Source organism: Equus przewalskii, chromosome 6 (assembly GCF_037783145.1).
Source record: "Equus przewalskii isolate Varuska chromosome 6, EquPr2, whole genome shotgun sequence".
Taxonomy (NCBI): Eukaryota; Metazoa; Chordata; class Mammalia; order Perissodactyla; family Equidae; genus Equus; species Equus przewalskii.
The window spans coordinates 57,090,823-57,108,993 of NC_091836.1; the positions used below are offsets into that span (position 1 = coordinate 57,090,823).

Below are 18,171 nucleotides of genomic sequence, written 5' to 3' on the forward strand. Positions count from 1 at the left end.
GGTCAAACATCACTACGTAGAGAAGTGAGAAAGAGGAATTTTCACTGGAAGGGATTGAGTTTCCTTAAAAGAAGAAGAAGAAAGCAAAGGGAATTGTATGTAGAGAGGAAAGATAGGAGAGAAAAAGAGAAATGAAACAGATTCCTATCTTTCCTAACTTGATAATACAGCTGGAGACTCTTGGGGGTAAAACCTGCCTCGCGGTAGAGAATGTTGAGATAGACAATTAGTGGAAGGAGCGTATGAGAGAGTTGAAGATGTTTGTAGTCACTTAGAATGTACTCTCCCCTCATTCCTACCCACCTTCCCCTGTATTAATGATTTGCCTTTCAGCAATACCAGAACATTAAAATTGCTTTATTATTTAATCTTTTGATGAATAGGCAGTCTTTAACCTGACACTAGGCACAGAGACCAGGCTGTCTGGATCCCAGTCATTGTCAAGTCACTTTTTATTTCATTCATTGATAACCCACTGCTATTTATGTGTTAAATTCTCATCATTGGACATAGTTTTCATGAGTTAGTGAATAACTTTTGAAGTAGATGCAGATTCATCATCAACACAGTTGAGTGTTTTTGTGTGTTCAGTGAAATCATTGTGGCCTCCAGGGTGGATGGCAAATATTGACATTTTGTTCAAGTTGTATGTTCATCACCAACTTTCTTGAAGAGGAAAAGTAAATTTAGTGTTTACTTTTTTATTAATTATTATCTTTTTTAGCTTATTACTATTGAAGTGATTTATCACACTTCATAATACTAAGGGATAAAACCACTTTAATAAGGGTGTTCAGGCTACTCTATACACTTTAGGGTAGAGTGAGTGTTTAATATCTATTTCCTATACATTTTTTATATCAACCTGAATTTCACCTTTCTACATTTCCCACTGACACTATCACCTGAAGGCCTGATGGCTGTGTGCATCTCCTGGACTGCAGCATGGGGCATGGGGCAACTGGCTAGTAGACCACATAGCCTGCAGGGTCACTTGTTTATTTCTCCCACCATCAGCCCAGACTGGACAGTGTTACTTGTCTCAAGGTTCGTGTATCTGAGAACACTTCATTTTAGCAATGAGCATCTGTATTTGCAACAAGGTGTCAGTTATGTTACCTCTGGAGAGCGCTAGATCAGGAACGATTTATTGTGACTTCACTAAACACGCATGCATCTCACCCAATAGTAGCCAAACATGGCAGTAACTCTAAGTACAAAGTGGAAGTTTATGTAGCTCATCTGTTGCAGGTTGGTTTTGCCAGAAACTGACTCTGAGAAGTAATTTGTGAATCTAAAATGCTTATTAGGGATCAACACCTGTGAAGGGAAGAGGAAGGAAGTGAGATTGGGTGGAGGAAGTTGAACCATCAAGCAGGCTCTATGAAGCCTCAGTCAAACTGGTGGGAAGCTCTGGAGCAAGGATTACCCATTAGAGTTGCCTGTGTACAGCTGGAATATCCCTGCCTTGTTCAGTCACAGGATCTGAGCTGTTCTGGGAAAAGCCATTTCCCCTGCACCTGAGGCGGATCCCATGTAACTGACAGCTGGAGGCTACTTGCTGACTGCACTCTTCTCAGCTGGACAACAAGAACTTCACTGAAACAGAATTTGGCGAGGGAGGTGCCTCTCTATATCAACCACAGCACTCCCAGCATATTTTATTAGTAAAATTTAATTACTGAAAAAAAATTCTCAGACGATTACTGTGTTGACCAGGATGCTAACAAGTATAAACCAGAACTGTCCCAGGCAAACCAAGATATACGGCCACCCTCCCTATGAGTGGCTTTGGCAAGATTCCGTTCCTGTCCTTAAGCATATGTTCTTTAAGGGATTCAAAATGGAAAGGTGGCTTAAAGATCACTGAACTCATCTGACTCATTTGTCAGTTGAGAAAAGGAATTAAGAACAGAAGCAGAAGTAGGCGGAGGACTTAGACTTTCTGACAACCAATTTGATGTCTTTTCTATTATCAGCTTTTGCTTCTAAGTACTACAAGCTGTATACGGAAAGATGGGTATTCGGTATACCCTTTATCATGTATACTCACAACACTGTATTATGAGATAATCTCCAGTTTTTCTTGTAAAATAATATAAATATTATGATGTAATTACTTACTGATTTTGTTTTAAAACTAAGTTATGGGGGTAGTGTCTATTTCCTTACAACATTTATTCTGTAATTCCCAATATTACATTACATTATACTAGTTATTTTTAAAACTCAGGTTAAATCTTTAATGAGTCTGTGTAACGTCCCTTAAGGATTTTGTTTCAGTCCTTTTGAAAAAGAAATTAAAACTGGCAAATCGAGTATAACATGAACATTAAGAGAACGAGGACAAAATCTCTTATCTATTAATAAAAATGCCAAGAACTTCTTTCCAGAGTTTTTTTAGAGCAATATTGTCTCCCTGTAGAGATGTTTGATTTTCTTTCCTTGCCCATGATAATCTAATACTCAAAGTAGTTAAAATATTGATTTCCATAGTAGGCAAAGGGAAGGAAGGGGGATTATATGGAAGAAAACAATGGCTTGGAGTTGGTAAAACTTTGGCAGAGGCCCTCCAGCAAACAGGTATTTCTCAGGTTCTTGTTGAAGACACTGATTTGGTGGCTATGATCACGTCTCTAGATGGAAAGGACTTCTAGGCTATACAAGAATGGCATAATCAGCATCATCTTTTCATTTCTTTTCTATCTTTAAGTTTGTTCTCCCTTCCTTTTTTTTTTTTTTTTTTTTTTACAGTGGCAAGGAGAATATTTTATTTTCCTCTCATCCCAGGAATATATTTGCATACTGGTTTTTTTTTGTTGTTATTCAAATCCGACATTTGCCTCATTATGCATATGGGGGAGGATTACAGATTGGCTATTTTCCACAAAAGGCAAAATAAAGAACTTGAGTCACAGTAATTGTATAGAAAAGTTTGAATTAGAATTGGAAAGACTATTTTATTTTTCTCATCTTTGTTTTTAAATAATTAAGTATAGTGTCTCACAATTGATTGTTCAAAGAGCCCAAATTAATATGCTTGTATGCAGTATGTCACCTGGGTCTAGTGGCCTCAGAATCTTTTTGTTGATTGAATAGGAGAAAGGAAGAGTGGGTGAAAGTCTCCAAAAGCTTGTGTTAATTAAGATATATCCCCTGCTGATAGAAAATCATGTTCAGACATTATCACATCATTAGTCTGCTCATCAAAATATCACTTTGCAGAAAATCCTCTGGTTCTTTTCAGTGGCCTTAATGAAATTGTTTTAAGAAGTACTGTGAAAGGACTGAGCTCTAGGATTTGGATAACTGCCATTTTCTTAAGAAATAGACTTTGGGTCTATGAAGAAAGTAGATCATCTGGTGTGACATTTTGCTGGAAGAGAAAGAAGTATTATTTTAAAATGTTTGCTACTTAACAAAGGAAACATCAATTTATTTTGATCTTTTTCCCACCATCAGATAAAGAATGGGATGCTAATTAAATAGTTGATAGGCAGAAATCTGGAGACTAAAGAAGGACTAATGTAAGAATTATAAACAATTTTTCATTTACTTGGATTTTTCTAGCAATTTTTTATCATTTATTTTTGTTCTCATAAAGAAAAAATAAGCAATCATTATACCTTTATGGGGTAAAGTTAATTGTTCACATTAGGAATTTATGAATATAATGATAAAGATAGAAAATTTTCAAAAGACAGTTTTAAGGTACTGTGTGTATTTTCTGTTTGTATATATGTGAACTTTTTATTTTGACGGTCATGATAGCTGCTCAACGATCTTCATGGTCACATGGTATTCCTTGTATTTCTAATATTCAGATGAAAGGATGCTCCAAATATGGGAATATTAGTTATAGATGTCGTAGTTTGGGTAGTTTTATAAGTGGTCTCTTATGCTACTTTTGCTCTGTATGTGTGCGTGTGTGTGTGTGTGTGTGTGTATGGTGGTGGTGTTGCATTTGTGCTTTTTTGTTTGTTTTATCAATATAATGTCATCTCTAGAGATTTTCTTCCAGATTTACAATCAAATGTCCTTTGTGATTATATAAGCAGGGAAAAACCTATAGCTGTATTATATTATGGTTGTTTCCATTAAGAATTTTGATCTTTCTTTGCATTTAAATCAGTTTGAGAATCATTCGGTAAAGCTTTAATTTATATTTTTAACACCCAAGGATATATCATATTCAATATAGCTATTTGATTGAACAGTTCTTTACTTGATGTCTAAAGTTCATGTTTGCTGTTGGATTTTGGCTTTAATTTTCAAGACTCATTTTAGGAAAGGGATACATGAAGGGGGAAAAAAGAAAAAGGAGAAATACTGCAAATCATTCATTTAATGGGACTATGCAAATTGGGAAGTAAACTGAAAAACAAGGGTTATATCATCAGAAACATTTACTAGTCATTTCATTGAAATAAACTTAATTTTGTGGACTAAAAATAGCAGTATATCAGTCAATAATATAGTTTTTAAAATTATGAAATCAAGTTAAAGAGTAAGTGTGCTTAGAGAAGAAAAATGAATTGGATCTTGGATCTCTGGATTCTGGAGTACCACCACCTCTGTTTTGGGATTGTCTTAGTTCCTCCCCACATGTGTTATAAGAACTGTCAGAGTGGTGAAAACAAAAAGCAGAGTGGAGGTCAGTAAAATATCTGATTCAATATGTTTTAATAAATATGAAAATAAAATCCACATCCTGTTTCTTAGCCATACTTTGTAACCACTCTGCTCACAAATGTTTAACATCTAGCTATTCAGTAACTGGGAAGTGGCGATTGTCGTCAACTGTAGATTTTCACTATTTTGTGGCAATCACTCACCTCCAGTTAGTGATGGATTTACTGCAGCCTTCAGATTCAGCTTGCTCTCTGTCTCAGCCTGAGGGTGTGACTCTGTCAAGGCTGGAGTCCAGGTCCTCTTGCTTTTCATGGTTAATAGATGACCAGTTGGGCTCTTCTAATGGGTGTTATGATTAACCTGGGCTAACAGTTTTCTGTATCCAATAAAAATAGAAATTGGAAATATTCTTTCAGCTAATATTTATCTAGCACCTTAATATGTATCAGATAATGTTCCCTATCCTGGTGGCACAATACCCATCTACTGGAAGGAGAGGGAAGGGTGAATAGACAAATATATATAACAATAAAGAAGTAGTGTGAATAATTCTGTGAGAGTGTAAGCACAGAGTATGCTAGAAGTACACAGTCAGGCCATCAATTCCAGAATTGGCAAGGAGAGAGAAAGAAAGAAGAAGCCTTCCCATAGGGATAACTCTAGAGGTAATGTCTATCTAGTCCTGGAAATATGGGATCAGTATTAGAGTGATAGATTACTCCATGCAATGCAGATGGCTATGCAGTAAAACTACGTCTAAGATAGAACTGAGGATTCTTCCTTCCTCTACACTTCTTTTTTTTTTTCGTTTCCTTCCTCCCTCCCTCCTTGTCTCCTTTTCTCTCTCCCTCCCTCCCTCTTTCCTTCATTATGAATTCATAAGCACAGAATTTTATTAATCAGATTTTTGGTTCGTGGCCTACCTAATCATCATTGGATGATTCCTGGCCGTCCTTCATTCATACATTCACTCATTTTATGATGCTATAATTAATACATATGAAATATTAACAGTTACTTACACCTACCTTTCTGCTTTTCTTCTATTTTATCCCCTTACCCCTCCTGAAAAGTAACCATTATCCTAAATTGTGTATATCATTTTTTTCCCATTGGTTTGCTTTGTTTCATATGTAACATACCTAAACAATACATGGCTTAGTTGTTGTTTAGCTCAACAAAAGACGATATCCTTCTATGTGTAATCTGCTGGTGGTTTTTCACTCAACATCGTACTAATATGATTCTCTATGTTTTTATTGGTAACTGAGTTCATTCAATTTCACTTCAATTAATATTCCGTTGTGTGAATATACCACAAATTGTCCATTTTCCTGTTGATGGGCAATTGAGTTGTTTCCATTTATGTTGATATGAACCGTGCTGTTAGGAACATCCTTTTCCTTGCTGCCTAAGACATATGTGAAAGTTTCTGCAGAGTGTATACCTAGGAATGGAAATATTGGCTCATAGTATATGCAGAAGTTAAACTTAAAAGATAACGTCATATTGTTTGCCAAAGCTATTATATCAACTCACATTTCCACTAGAAATATATAAGGGCTTATGTTGATACACATCCTCTCTAACAATTGGTCTTGTGAGATTAATTTCTGTCAATTGAATACCACATAATGTGAATGCTATCTAATGATGTGTGGTTTTAATTTGCATTTCCCAGGTTACTAATGAGATTGTGCATTTCTTGGTATATTTATTGGTCATATGTGTTTCCTCTGACATTTCAATTATAAGATTTTATTAGTCTATAATAATGAATACTTGCCATTTTTAAATATGCAGTTGTTATGACGTCTGAATCATAAAAAGATATATAGTCATTAAAGTGAAATAAAGGCATTTTAGTAGTATATAAAATGGCGGGTAAATTTCTAATAAAGGATGTGCAGGCAAAATAGTTAATAAATTGAAAGAATAGGAAATAATTCTATTTTGAAATCATTTTATGACTTATTTTTTCACAGCTTGATGTTTGTTTTTCTCTTGACAGAACGATTTCGAGATTTACTACTTCCTCCATCTGGTCAAGACTCCGAGATTCTGCCCTTCATTCAATCTAGACATTATCCCAAGTAAGCAATAGGAGTTCACTAGGTATTGAGAAGGGAATGGGCATAGTGATGGGAGAGATTTGGGAGGGCAGAGACAAAATGTTTTCTTTCTTAGGATTTCTGAAAAAGCCAGAATAACCTAACCTAACTATCTAGGGCATCTCCTGCAATACATTATGTCAGGCTTTTCACAGCTGGGTCAGAGGAAAACACTTGCTTGCATGTGCAACCCAGCTGTGGCGGGGGAGCTGTTGCAGAGTGCAGACCATAAGTGATCTGCATCAGTGTCTGGCTGTGCTTGTTTTTGCTTGATGCTGTATCAACAGGGACCGATATTTTGTGGGTGATCCCTCCTCTGGTTTCCTGTTTTCTATTTTTTAAATGCCAGAATTTATTCATATTCTAACAAGTGGTTTTCAAAATAGCCACACGATAGATATGATTTTAACAATTTCTATCTACTCCTCTTTACCATCTTGATCAATCTTCTGACCCTTCCTTAAATGGGGAAGACATTTTCTTAGATGCCTTAAGTGTACTTATAGGTTGAAGCAATGCACCTTCATCTTCCCAGAGAATAAGGAAATAGCAGATTTCTTTTAGGCGTCCTCTTCCCTAAAAGCTGATGTATGCTGGCATCTTGACCCTTCTTGTAGAAGCTTGGAGTACCCTCTATTTTCTGAGTGTCTGACTGTCTTTACAAACTGGTAGGCAACAGGCTAAAGAATGAATAAGCTAATATCTGAAATAGAAAAGGAAGTTCACCAAGTTAAAGAATTCGAACTTGGTTTATACATATTTCATCAAAACTAACCACAATGCTAAATGACTCATTCTTCATTGGTTTGGCAGTTTATTCACAAATTCACTGAACTTCACTTTCTGGGATAATTATTTTCCCCTAATACTTAGCTTTAAAAATATTTACTTAATTCTGACAACAAAAATAAATATATAATCCTAATTATCTGTTCATTGTTTCAGATATTAATCTAGGTTTAATTTCTAGATGTAATCTTCCAATCTCCTGACAACACACATGGGGACATACATGTGTCCAGACAGCCTGCATGGGTACATTACTCTTCATGTACATGTTGACAGGGAGCATGGAGATGCCTGAAGCGACTGATGCATGTCTATCAGTATTTTCGCCCACAGCTGCTGTTTGCAGAGGCCAATGATGCTTACTTTTCTGCCTCTTAGGCCTGCTGTCTGCCTGACACCTTTGCTGTAAGAGGTGACTTCCAGTGGTTTCTCAGCTGGCAATCTGTATCTATTTCCCTAGGTTTCCTTAGCTATATGGTCTTCTATATATCCTACTTGTTCGTAGATTACTTTTCTGATAGTGATGTGATCCATTCTCATTTTTAACAGAGATACCGTGTGACAATCCTTTGTCAGTGTCTAACCCTTGGGGTAGATATTCTTTTTGGCATCTGTACATTGAAAGAATCACATACCATGTAATGGTGGATAAGGGTGTGGACTCTGAAGCAGACTGCCTTACCAGCTGACTTGTGACCTGGGGCAACCCAACCCTCTGTGCCTCAGTTATACCTGTGTGAAAGAGGGGAGATAATATACCTACCACTCAGCGGTTTTATGAAGATTAAATAAAATAATAGACAAAAATATTTAGAATTGAGCTTGGTGCAGAGTAAATACTCCATTTTAGCTGCAAATGTTATTTATTACTGTTCATTCAAAATTGCATGTACAATTAACTAGATTTGCATGTTTCCACACACCTTTGGAAAATAGATTGTTCATTGATCTTGGAGGATAGCTCTTATATCGGGATACTTTTGTCAACCCACTCTTATTAATATTTAGAGAAGTATAATTTATTCAATATTTCTAAGTTATTGCTAGATGCTGATGTGAGGCACTGCTTTGGTGACCATTTAACATCTTTATGAGCTCCAGTTTTCTGAACTATCAAATGAAAGCATGCTAATTAAAGGTATCTGGGTCTGAGAAATATTTATATAAAAATCCTAGATTAAATACAGTTAGTTTATTTAAGTTATAGAATAGTAAGTACTTGCATCTTCCCATTGCCCATTTAGTGTCGGGTTTGGCAGTAGAATTTTAGGAAGTACTAGTGGGACAGAGAAGGGATACTGGAATTCTGTTTGTGCCTAGGGAGCGTTGAGTTCATCCAGGGAAGGGCATGGGAGCAAAAATTGTGGGTATGTAAAAAATGCCCATGTAAGAATGTTGAGGGGCTTGCCCGGTGGCATAGGTTGGGTTTGTGGGCTCCACTTCGGTGGCCTGGGGCTTGCAAGTTCGGATCCTGCGTGCAGACCTACTCACCACTCATCACACCATGCTGTGGCGGCATCCCACATGCAAAATAGAATGAGATTGGCACAGATGTTAGCTCAGGGCCAATCTTCCTCAGAAAACAAAAACAAAAACCAAAAACAAAAAGAACGTTGGGCTGGGAGAAGAGAGCGTTGTGGTAAGAGCCAATCAGTAAATACAAGTGGGCAGGGATTTGCGTATGTCTAGACCTAATTTAGACTAATTTTGGATTATTCATGGTTTTAAATACTCTCATTTATTCTCTTATTTATATTGTCTCTCAAATATACTCTAATTATTCATTATTGAAGATAAGTAAAACTCAAGGAATTTGTAATTTTGTGACACAAAACTTTCTGGAAAGCTGAAAATTTAATCAAACCATTAGTAGTTGTTGTGTTCATTCATAATGCAGAAGGTCTATTTATGCTGAGATTTTTTGCCCTCACTTTTCTGGTTGTTTTACTGACTCATTGAATATAGACTATTAGTGACAGGTGTGTTTTAAGAACTAAAATATGGGTTAGGAAGAACTTGTTTGCCCCCTATTATGTAGTGTCACAGAGTGATATTTACAGAGCATAATGTAGCTGACCTTCTTTAAGTGAGACTCACTCGATACTGGTTAATATAGGCTGGGGCATGGACTGTGATAATTTAGATTGGGGGTAGGTTCTTTAGTCAGCATAGTGTCCCTGTAATCTTAATCATCTTGTTATCAAGAGACACCTAAGAGATAATGAAACATGGAAAAGAGTGTCCTTTATTTAGGGGAAAATATTCATGAAGAAGAGAACTGACTATTTCTTGAAATGTGTATATGTGTATGTGCATTTTAAGGGAAAGCCATTTTTTTAAAAAAAATTACCTACAATGGTGCTGGGAAACTTTGTTCTAAGTTTAATCATGTCCATTAATTGCATTCTTACATTCATGAACTCAAATTTGATCCATTGCCTAAGCCAGGGACATCCATTCTCATTAGGATGTAATTGAAGACATTGCACCATGAAAATTGTTGGTGCGTGAATAGATGTGACCATTGTGAGAGAGAGAACGATGAGTGAAAAGAAGAAAATGAAGGTATACTTAATACAAAATACATGTTGATCCATAGGTTAGAGGAAAGAAATGGAGATAATGAAACTTAAGCTTTGTTGTTCATTCTTTAGCTGGTGTCATTGTTATTAACTTTGAAAGACTTAGGTTTATAATGTATTTAGACTAGAAAGTAGCTATAAATATTCTTATCCTTGTAAACAGGTTGGAGATATAAAATGGTTGAAGACATTTGGCATAATTTTGCTCACAAATAACTTGCAACCATTTTGGCACTTAGGTCAGCAAAACATGATCCAATGACTCTGTAAGGTTTAATCATAATATATGTAAAAATATTGTGAACATACAGCAATAAAATGTTGCATATCTCTATTTGGTTCTCATAAAGATCAAGTTCTCTGAAATGCTTAATGTCAGACTATTTAGGGAGGGAAACATCATTTCTGACAAAAGTCAGAGCTGTTCCTCTTTGGTTTGGTTTGCCACCAAAAGACAACCTTAAATATTTGGACAATAAAAGCAAAGTCTCAACCCAATGTCATTTCCAATGGGTTGCGTAAAAATGGCTTCAAATGGTGATATTGGATAATAAACTGCAAAGCCTCAGATGACCTTTCCAGATTTCACCTCTTCTCCAACTTAGCTTCCTTTGTCTTCCCAAAGAAAGTTTTGAGTTCCTTTTCTTCCAGAGACCCTCCCTCCCTCTTCAGGAATTTTTGTTCAGTCTGCATGTCTATAATATGTTTGTCACCTGAGCTAAGTTATTCTCATTCATAATAAAGAAATAACAACACAACATTTTCCACATTACAGGACTGTGTTATGCACTTTACATGCATTATTTCATTTAATCTTCAACATTCCTCTATGAATTAGGAAGCACTATTTCCCTCAATTTTACAGGTTTTGCTGATTAGGGGATTGAGATTTAAAGGGGTAAGTGACTTACCCAAAGACATTTGGCAGAGCTGGTTCTCAAACCTGGGTATGTTTGGCCCCCAAATTATACCTAATTATGCTGTACTGCCTCTCATTCATTCATCTGTCTGTTTTTCCATTCACCCATTCTTCAAATATTTATTGAACAATTATCATGCACCAGAAGCAGTCACAATTACTGACCATAGAAAAGTAATTAGGATGTAGTATATGATTTTGAGGAACCTGGAGTCTGGTGGGGAAAAGGCAGAACCGGAGTTTAATCGAGAAATTGCTTATAGGGATATGATAGGACCTATAAGTTACGGAGAAACATACTAAATTCAATGGGAGGAGAGAAGAGAAAATGCCTTCCTGTTTAGGTAATTTATATAAAGTTTAATTTTCTCTTTGAGTAAAATCTTGACAAGTGCTATGGAACAAGATGAAGAGATTTTCAGGTGGAACAAAGAGTGTAACAGCATATGGACCCATTGAAATTGGTGGTTCTTTGAGAGATCACCTCCAGGTGATCTGGCTGAAAATCCGTGTGTACGCGTGCACATATGCATGCATCCGTGCATGCACACACACACATACATGTACATACACTGAAGGGGTGGAGGTGTAAGGAGAAATGAGGGCAGGGACCACTCCGTGAAGGTCCTGGATTGCCATTTAGAAGAGCTTTGACTTTGTTGTGAAGACATTGAAGAGCCATGACAGAATTTTAAGCAGAGGAGCAAAATAATTAGATTTGCATTTCCATAGGTTTATTACGACGCCAGAGAGGGACATGAGGCACCACATGGGGCCAGCACACCAGCTAGTTGGCAATTTCACATTCAAAAGGACAATTCTGTAGTCATAGTAATAGGGAAAAGCAGATGGATGTCTGAGGTTCTTAAAAGGCACAATCAACAGAATGTGCTGGCTGCTGGACAAGAGGGAGAGGGAGAGGGAAGGCCTGAAAAGGAAGAGGGGAGGGGAGAGAAGAGGGAGGAGTTCAAGGAAGGGGTTCCAGCTTTTTCACTTGACTTACGTCCCGGCTTACTGGCACCATGACTGCAGACACATAGCAGGTCTGAGCATTATTTATTTTTTTTTCTCTATTTCAAATGGAGGTAATAATAGTACTATAGGAAAAATTCTCTGTTTCTCCTTTACTCTCTCATACAATATTTCAGACACCAGATGTGTGTGGGGTTTTCCCACACCAACCAATTCTGATACCAGCTGGATATCCTGCAATTCAATTCAGTTCTGACACTAACCAGAGTTAGTGCAGACCCCACAGGTTAAGGGCTCAGTCCCATAAGACTGCCCACTCCCACCTCAGATGCTAATTCCAAGTAGCAGGTCCCCAAGTTATCCAGAATGTCTATCCAAATTGGCTACAAGTCATGACCCCCTCCTTGGATTCCATCCTTTGCTAGAATAGCTCACAGAACTCAGGGAACATGGATTTATTATATGATGAAGTACGTGATAAAGCATACAGATGAACAACCAGATGAAAAGATACATAGGGTGAGGTCTGGAAGGATTCGTAGCAGGAGCTTTTGTCCCTGTGGAGTTGGGGTATGCCATCCCCCTGGCATGTAGATGTGTTCAACAAACTGGAAGCTCTCTGAATCCCATACTATTGGGGTTTTTATGGATGCTTCATCACAGATGCATGATCACATATTAACTTCATTTCCAGCTCCTCTCTGCTCTCTAGAGAATAGGGGCTGGAGCTGAAAGTTCCAAGCTTCTAATCATGGCCTGGTGTTCCTGGTGACCATCCCCCATCCAGGAGCCCACCAAGAGTCGCCTCATTAGAACAAAAGACATTCCCATCACCTAAGAAATTCTAAGAGATTTAGAAATCCTGTGTCAGAAGCATCTATCACTCAGGAAATTACAAAGGTCTTAGGAGCTCTGTGTCAGGAACCAGGGGCAGAGACCAATGTACATGTTTCTCATTATTTCACAAATCGCATCCTTCTAATGTTGCTTTGAGGAATGCACAGTGCCTGGCATAAATTCTACCTGGTAAGGCTTTGTGATCCTTAAATAAAATGATGTGAAGTATCTGGCCTTTTGTAAATGTGAATTCTCATCACCGTCCTCGTTCTCAGCTCTGATCTACCTTGTCTCAAAACTATGCCTTACTTCAGGGCGGGGGAAAATTCTACCACATGGTCTGCTTTAGTGTCTTTGCTCCAGTCTAGATCCTGCCGGAGGGACACGTTGTTCTGCCCAACAGAGATGGCTCTGGGCCATGGGATCTGTTTGGGGAGCGATTAATCAGGAAGGAGCTTTTCTATTGTGTTCCTGCTTCTGAGTGGTGCGCAGCTGTTCTAGTACAGTCTCCACAATTGCTGCTGTTCACAACATTCTTCACAATATACGTAATATTTTAGTATTGCCCCTCATTAAAGGATTACTGTCTCTTATCTTCTCATCTCTAAACTTAGGTTTTCTCTTAGTAGGTGAGATTCTAATACCTGCCTGGCGAGAGATCTAAAAAAGTTGATATTCTGAGTAGAGTGTGGAATGCGGTAATGAGGATTCCAAATTCTTTTGATATTTGCAAATGTAGGCAAGTGAGATGTCAGAATTCAGCTGGTTTATCAGTAGGTAGTAGGTCCTAGCCCCTGGGCTGGGATTCACAAGTAAAAACCCTGCCATCAGGATTATAAAAGCAAAGGCAGACCATCATAAAAAGCAAGCAATCCTACAAAAACTGAGATGCTGCTGCAATTGTGAAGACTGGCTCAGATATGTGATAAGTCAAGAAACTCTGTTAGTGCAAGGCTAGTGGGCAAGCTGTAAGGATGCCCCAGTGCTGAGAGAATAACTCGTTCTGGACTCAGATAAGAATGGACTGCTTCAAGGATAGGGCCAAGATTAGCCTATAGCTGGGGGTTCAGGCGGCTGAAATCTCAAAACAAGCTGAGGAAGTAAACAATTTCTGGAGGTAAATTAAGCAGACGTGATTCTCCATCTAACACCTTTGACAACTATTTACTTTCCTTGTTCTGCTCCATCCTGCATTCTCAGCTGTCATACATCTCAAATATCAGTCGTTTTTAGTTTTTTGGTTTTTTGCTTGTTTGTTTGTTTTGACTCAGAGATTGTCTATCAGTTGAGAGAGAAAGTGGCCTGAAAGTCTTCCTTTGTCACAAATCTTAAAAATCCCATCTTAACATCCTTGGATAGAAATGACCTCCCTTTTACATAAGGTGATTTATATCTCCTCAACAATATTCTCAGCTATAGAAAAGTGAGATGTTATGAGAGTTAAACTATGATTTCAGAAGCAGTTTATGAACTCTGTAGTTTAAATGAACATTAAAACAGCAGTTTAAAAGCCAGTCTTATATTAAATTTATCAATTCATAATGGTTATGGTAGCATAATTTTGGTAAGATGCCTATTTTATGGGAATTCCTTGCCAAAGAGGTTTTCTCCTAGCAGACCCTAAATTAATTAATGGCTTCCATTTGTAAGGCCTTGATTGAATGATTCAGAGCTCCAAGAAACAAACGTCAATCAAAGTGGTTTTTTAAACAATGTTGCTTTTATTCGTGCATGAGATTGCATCAGGTAATAATTGCACAATAATACCAGAGATTTCTTAGCTCTCTGCTGGTGAAGTTTCTTTCTTTAAGTTGTTCCTTTAAGTTGTTCAAACGATGTGCATCACCACCCACCACCTCCCACCAAGTCTTAGCTCAGATGTTAAGAGCTGACCCTGATCACCATATTTAAAATCACCCTGTGCGCCAGCTCACTCCCTGTCCTCCTACCTGCTCTACTAGAACATCAGTGTCACATGGGATATTGTTAGAAACACCCATTCTCAGACTTCTTCCCAGACTTACGGACTCAGATAATCCTGGGGTGGAGCCCCACACTCTGTTTTAATAAGCCCTCCAGGAAATTCTGATGCACGCTAATGTTTGAGGACCAGGAGAGCAAGATAGAAAGATTTTGAAGACTATCTCAGGCTTTTTAACTCCTTCCCACTTCTTGTTGTTTTTACTGATATGATTATCGTCTGAGAATGGAATGGTCGAAAACTGCAATACCATCCTCTCCAGGGAAACACTTCATCACAGTCATCTTTTTCCCAGATAAAGAAAGAATTATTATATGAAGGATGGCCCTGGACCCTTCCAGCCTGCCAAGCAGAATTTTCCAGGAGGTCCTTGTCACAATGCGCCCTTTTCAGATTTGTTTTTGCCTCTATGTATTATTCCTAACCAAAATAATTTATAATTGACTATAATGATTAATATGTGATCATTAAGGAAATGAGTTTGGAGACAAATTTTTTCCCCTTAACAGAAGTTGTGATCTTGAGAAAATTACTTAACATTTTTGAGTTTTAGTTCCTACTGCAGTGAAAGGGAGATTATACCTTGCTGAAAGTTGTGTGGATCAGGAGTGAAGGTGTATGTGGAACATTTAGTGTAGACCCTGGATTAAATTAAATGTTCAACAAAGAGTGTATATTGTTATTATACCTCATTTTAGGTTTCAGCAGTAAGGGTCTCAGATAGCTTTTTGTTTTTGTTTTTTAATTAGAAGAACTTTTTAAGGTAAAAGCTAAACAGATAAAGATAAGAAAGGCAAATAAATTTCCAGAAATGTATATTTACATCAGCATTAAATGGATGTAAATTACAATCCTTTATTATTAATAATAATATCTAACATTTATCAAACGCTTACTATGTCCAAGTACTATGTTAAAACCTTATCAGGTGTCTTAGCACTCAGCTACATAAAACAGAAATGTAGCTAAAAATGATGGGGGCTTGTTTTTCTCATGTAAGAAAAAGTACCAGGATAAGTGGCATTGGTACTGGTATTGGTTCAGTGTCAGGACATTACATCTGAAGTGGCTGCAACTCCCTTCCTGTTTCCTTCTCATGAGTGCAAGATGACTCCTTCAACTTCAGCTACCATATCCTCGTTCCAGGCAGAAGAAAGAAGAGAAAGAGGAGAAAAGGTACCTGCAAGCTGAGTTGGGCGTCCTTTCATAGAACCTCTCAGAAACCCAACCCCAAATTTCTCACATCTAACTCACCTCAACTGGGTCTTATGGCCATCACCATTTGAAAGAAAGGGTGGGAAATGTAGTTCTTTTTTAAGTGAATACACTGCTATATCACCACTGCCAAATTGGGAATGAAGAAGGGAAAATAGAAAAAGGCTAGGCAACCAGTGGTCTTTGCCTTGCCTGAATTATCTCATTTAGTCCCTACAATAACTGGCGAGATGCGTATTATTTATATCACCTTCTGTTTACAAAGGATGTAATTGAGGTACAAAGTGATAGGTAACTTGCTCGAGGTCAAACTGCTACAAGCTGGAGAAGCTATGATTTACACTGGATTTGAGAGCCTATATTTTAATTTACTTTATGACTATATATTGAAAACATAGTTTTATTCATCTTCCTTAATTATTTTAATAACTCTTTTAAGTTGTATTTTTCCTTCTACTTGGATTTAAAAAGGCTGATTTTTGCTATTGAAATTTCTGTACTGAAAGTAATTTCTGTGAAAGTTTTGCTAATAGCAAATTTTACCAAACTGTGAACATTCTCCCCCATAGTGAATGAGGTCTCAGCTATATTGTTTCTAAATTAAAATTAAAAGCAAATGAACATGCTGCACATATTTTGTTCATTTAGTACTTTTTTCAACACATATTTGTTTGGTGCCTATTACATGCCAGCAACTGGAGATAACAACTGGGCTCAAATTTTTATTTATTTATTTTTTTTGTGTGAGGAAAATTGGTCCTGAGCTAACATCCTCTGCCAATCCTTCTCTTTTTGCTTGAGGAAGATTGTTGCTGAGCTAACGTCTGTGTCCATCTTCCTCTGTTTTATGTGGGATGCCACCACAGTGTGGCTTGATAAGTGGTGCTAGGTCCACACCCAGGATCCGAACCTGCGAACCCTGGGCTGCTGAAGGGGAGTGCACAAACTTAACCACTACACCACCAGGCCGGCCCCAAAGGGCTAAACTATTCTAGCACAGCATCTTGGTTTTCTTGGGTTTTTGAGTTAACAGTAAAACCCAAGGAGGAAGTTGGTGATGCCCAGAGAGTAGGGCTAGCTGTATTTATAAAAATATGTTTTGTTTTTATAGTGTTTTATTGTTTTTAAAGTACTTTCATGTATAGTGTTTTATTTATTATGTCCATTTCTTCTATGAGTTATACTTACTAATTATGTAATTTTCCTCTTGTTTATTAAGAGCCTCTAATCAATTGATTAGTAAGCATATAAACTGGAATGACAGAAACTTATAGCAATAGATTATTTCATTCTGTCTGAAAAGTTTTGCAGTTGATAAATTGTGTCACAGCTGAAATCTAGCATTTTGGGGTTCTATTATTCCAGACTTACCTAGGGAAAAGAAAAATGATGGCAGGGAAAGGTGAAGCAGGACGTTAAAATCCATATACTCACAAAATATAGTAATATTCCATTTAATTCTCAAAGGCTTTGTAACTTTATAGGTTGAGGTTTTTTTAATGGCATTCCTGAATTTTTACTTTCTTGGTTTATATTTTTAAATACGGTTCTGTGTCATTGGTCTGGTTTTGTTTTCAGAGACTACAGTTATATGTATTTCGGACATTACTTGCCTGTCTTCCATTTCAACCACTTTTTTTCCTGTTGGTATTAATGATCACTTTTCTGTAATAGGTATTCTCTGTCTCCTAGTAATGCTCAAGGCATGGATCATGTGTAACTATTTGCATTCCTTGTTGTTCATACAATTTGGGGGAATATTCATATTCAGGTAGCAGACCTTATCCTCCAGATCTTGATATCACCAAATCATCACTTTCTATAAAGTCTGGAAGGAGATAATGTTCATAGAATAGAAGAGAAAAATAGAGGGAAAATCCCATTTTATTATTGCAATTAGCGGGGTTCTCTGGAAAGATGCCCTAGAGCAATGCTTCTCAGAATTTAATGTGCAGACAAATCACCTGGAGATCTTAATAAAATACAATTTCTGGTTCATTAAGTCTGAGGTTGGGCCTAAGATTCTGTCTTTCTAGCAAGTTCTTGGAAATTGATTCTGTTAGTCCAAGAACCATACTTGGAATAGAAATGTACCGCATCATGTTAGTCAAAGCCTAATGAAGGGCTTTTCAA

At 37.3% G+C, this 18,171-nt stretch overlaps 1 protein-coding gene across 2 annotated transcripts in view; it reads left to right on the forward strand.

Moving 5' to 3' along the window:
- Nucleotides 1–18,171, forward strand: part of NOX4 (NADPH oxidase 4) — a 146,145-nt gene that overhangs the window by 98,580 nt on the left and 29,394 nt on the right. For both annotated transcript variants that reach the window (XM_008515327.2, XM_070623931.1), the window contains exon 13: nucleotides 6,644–6,725. In XM_008515327.2, the coding sequence (XP_008513549.2) occupies nucleotides 6,644–6,725 (82 nt within the window). The remainder of the gene's footprint in view (nucleotides 1–6,643; nucleotides 6,726–18,171) is intronic.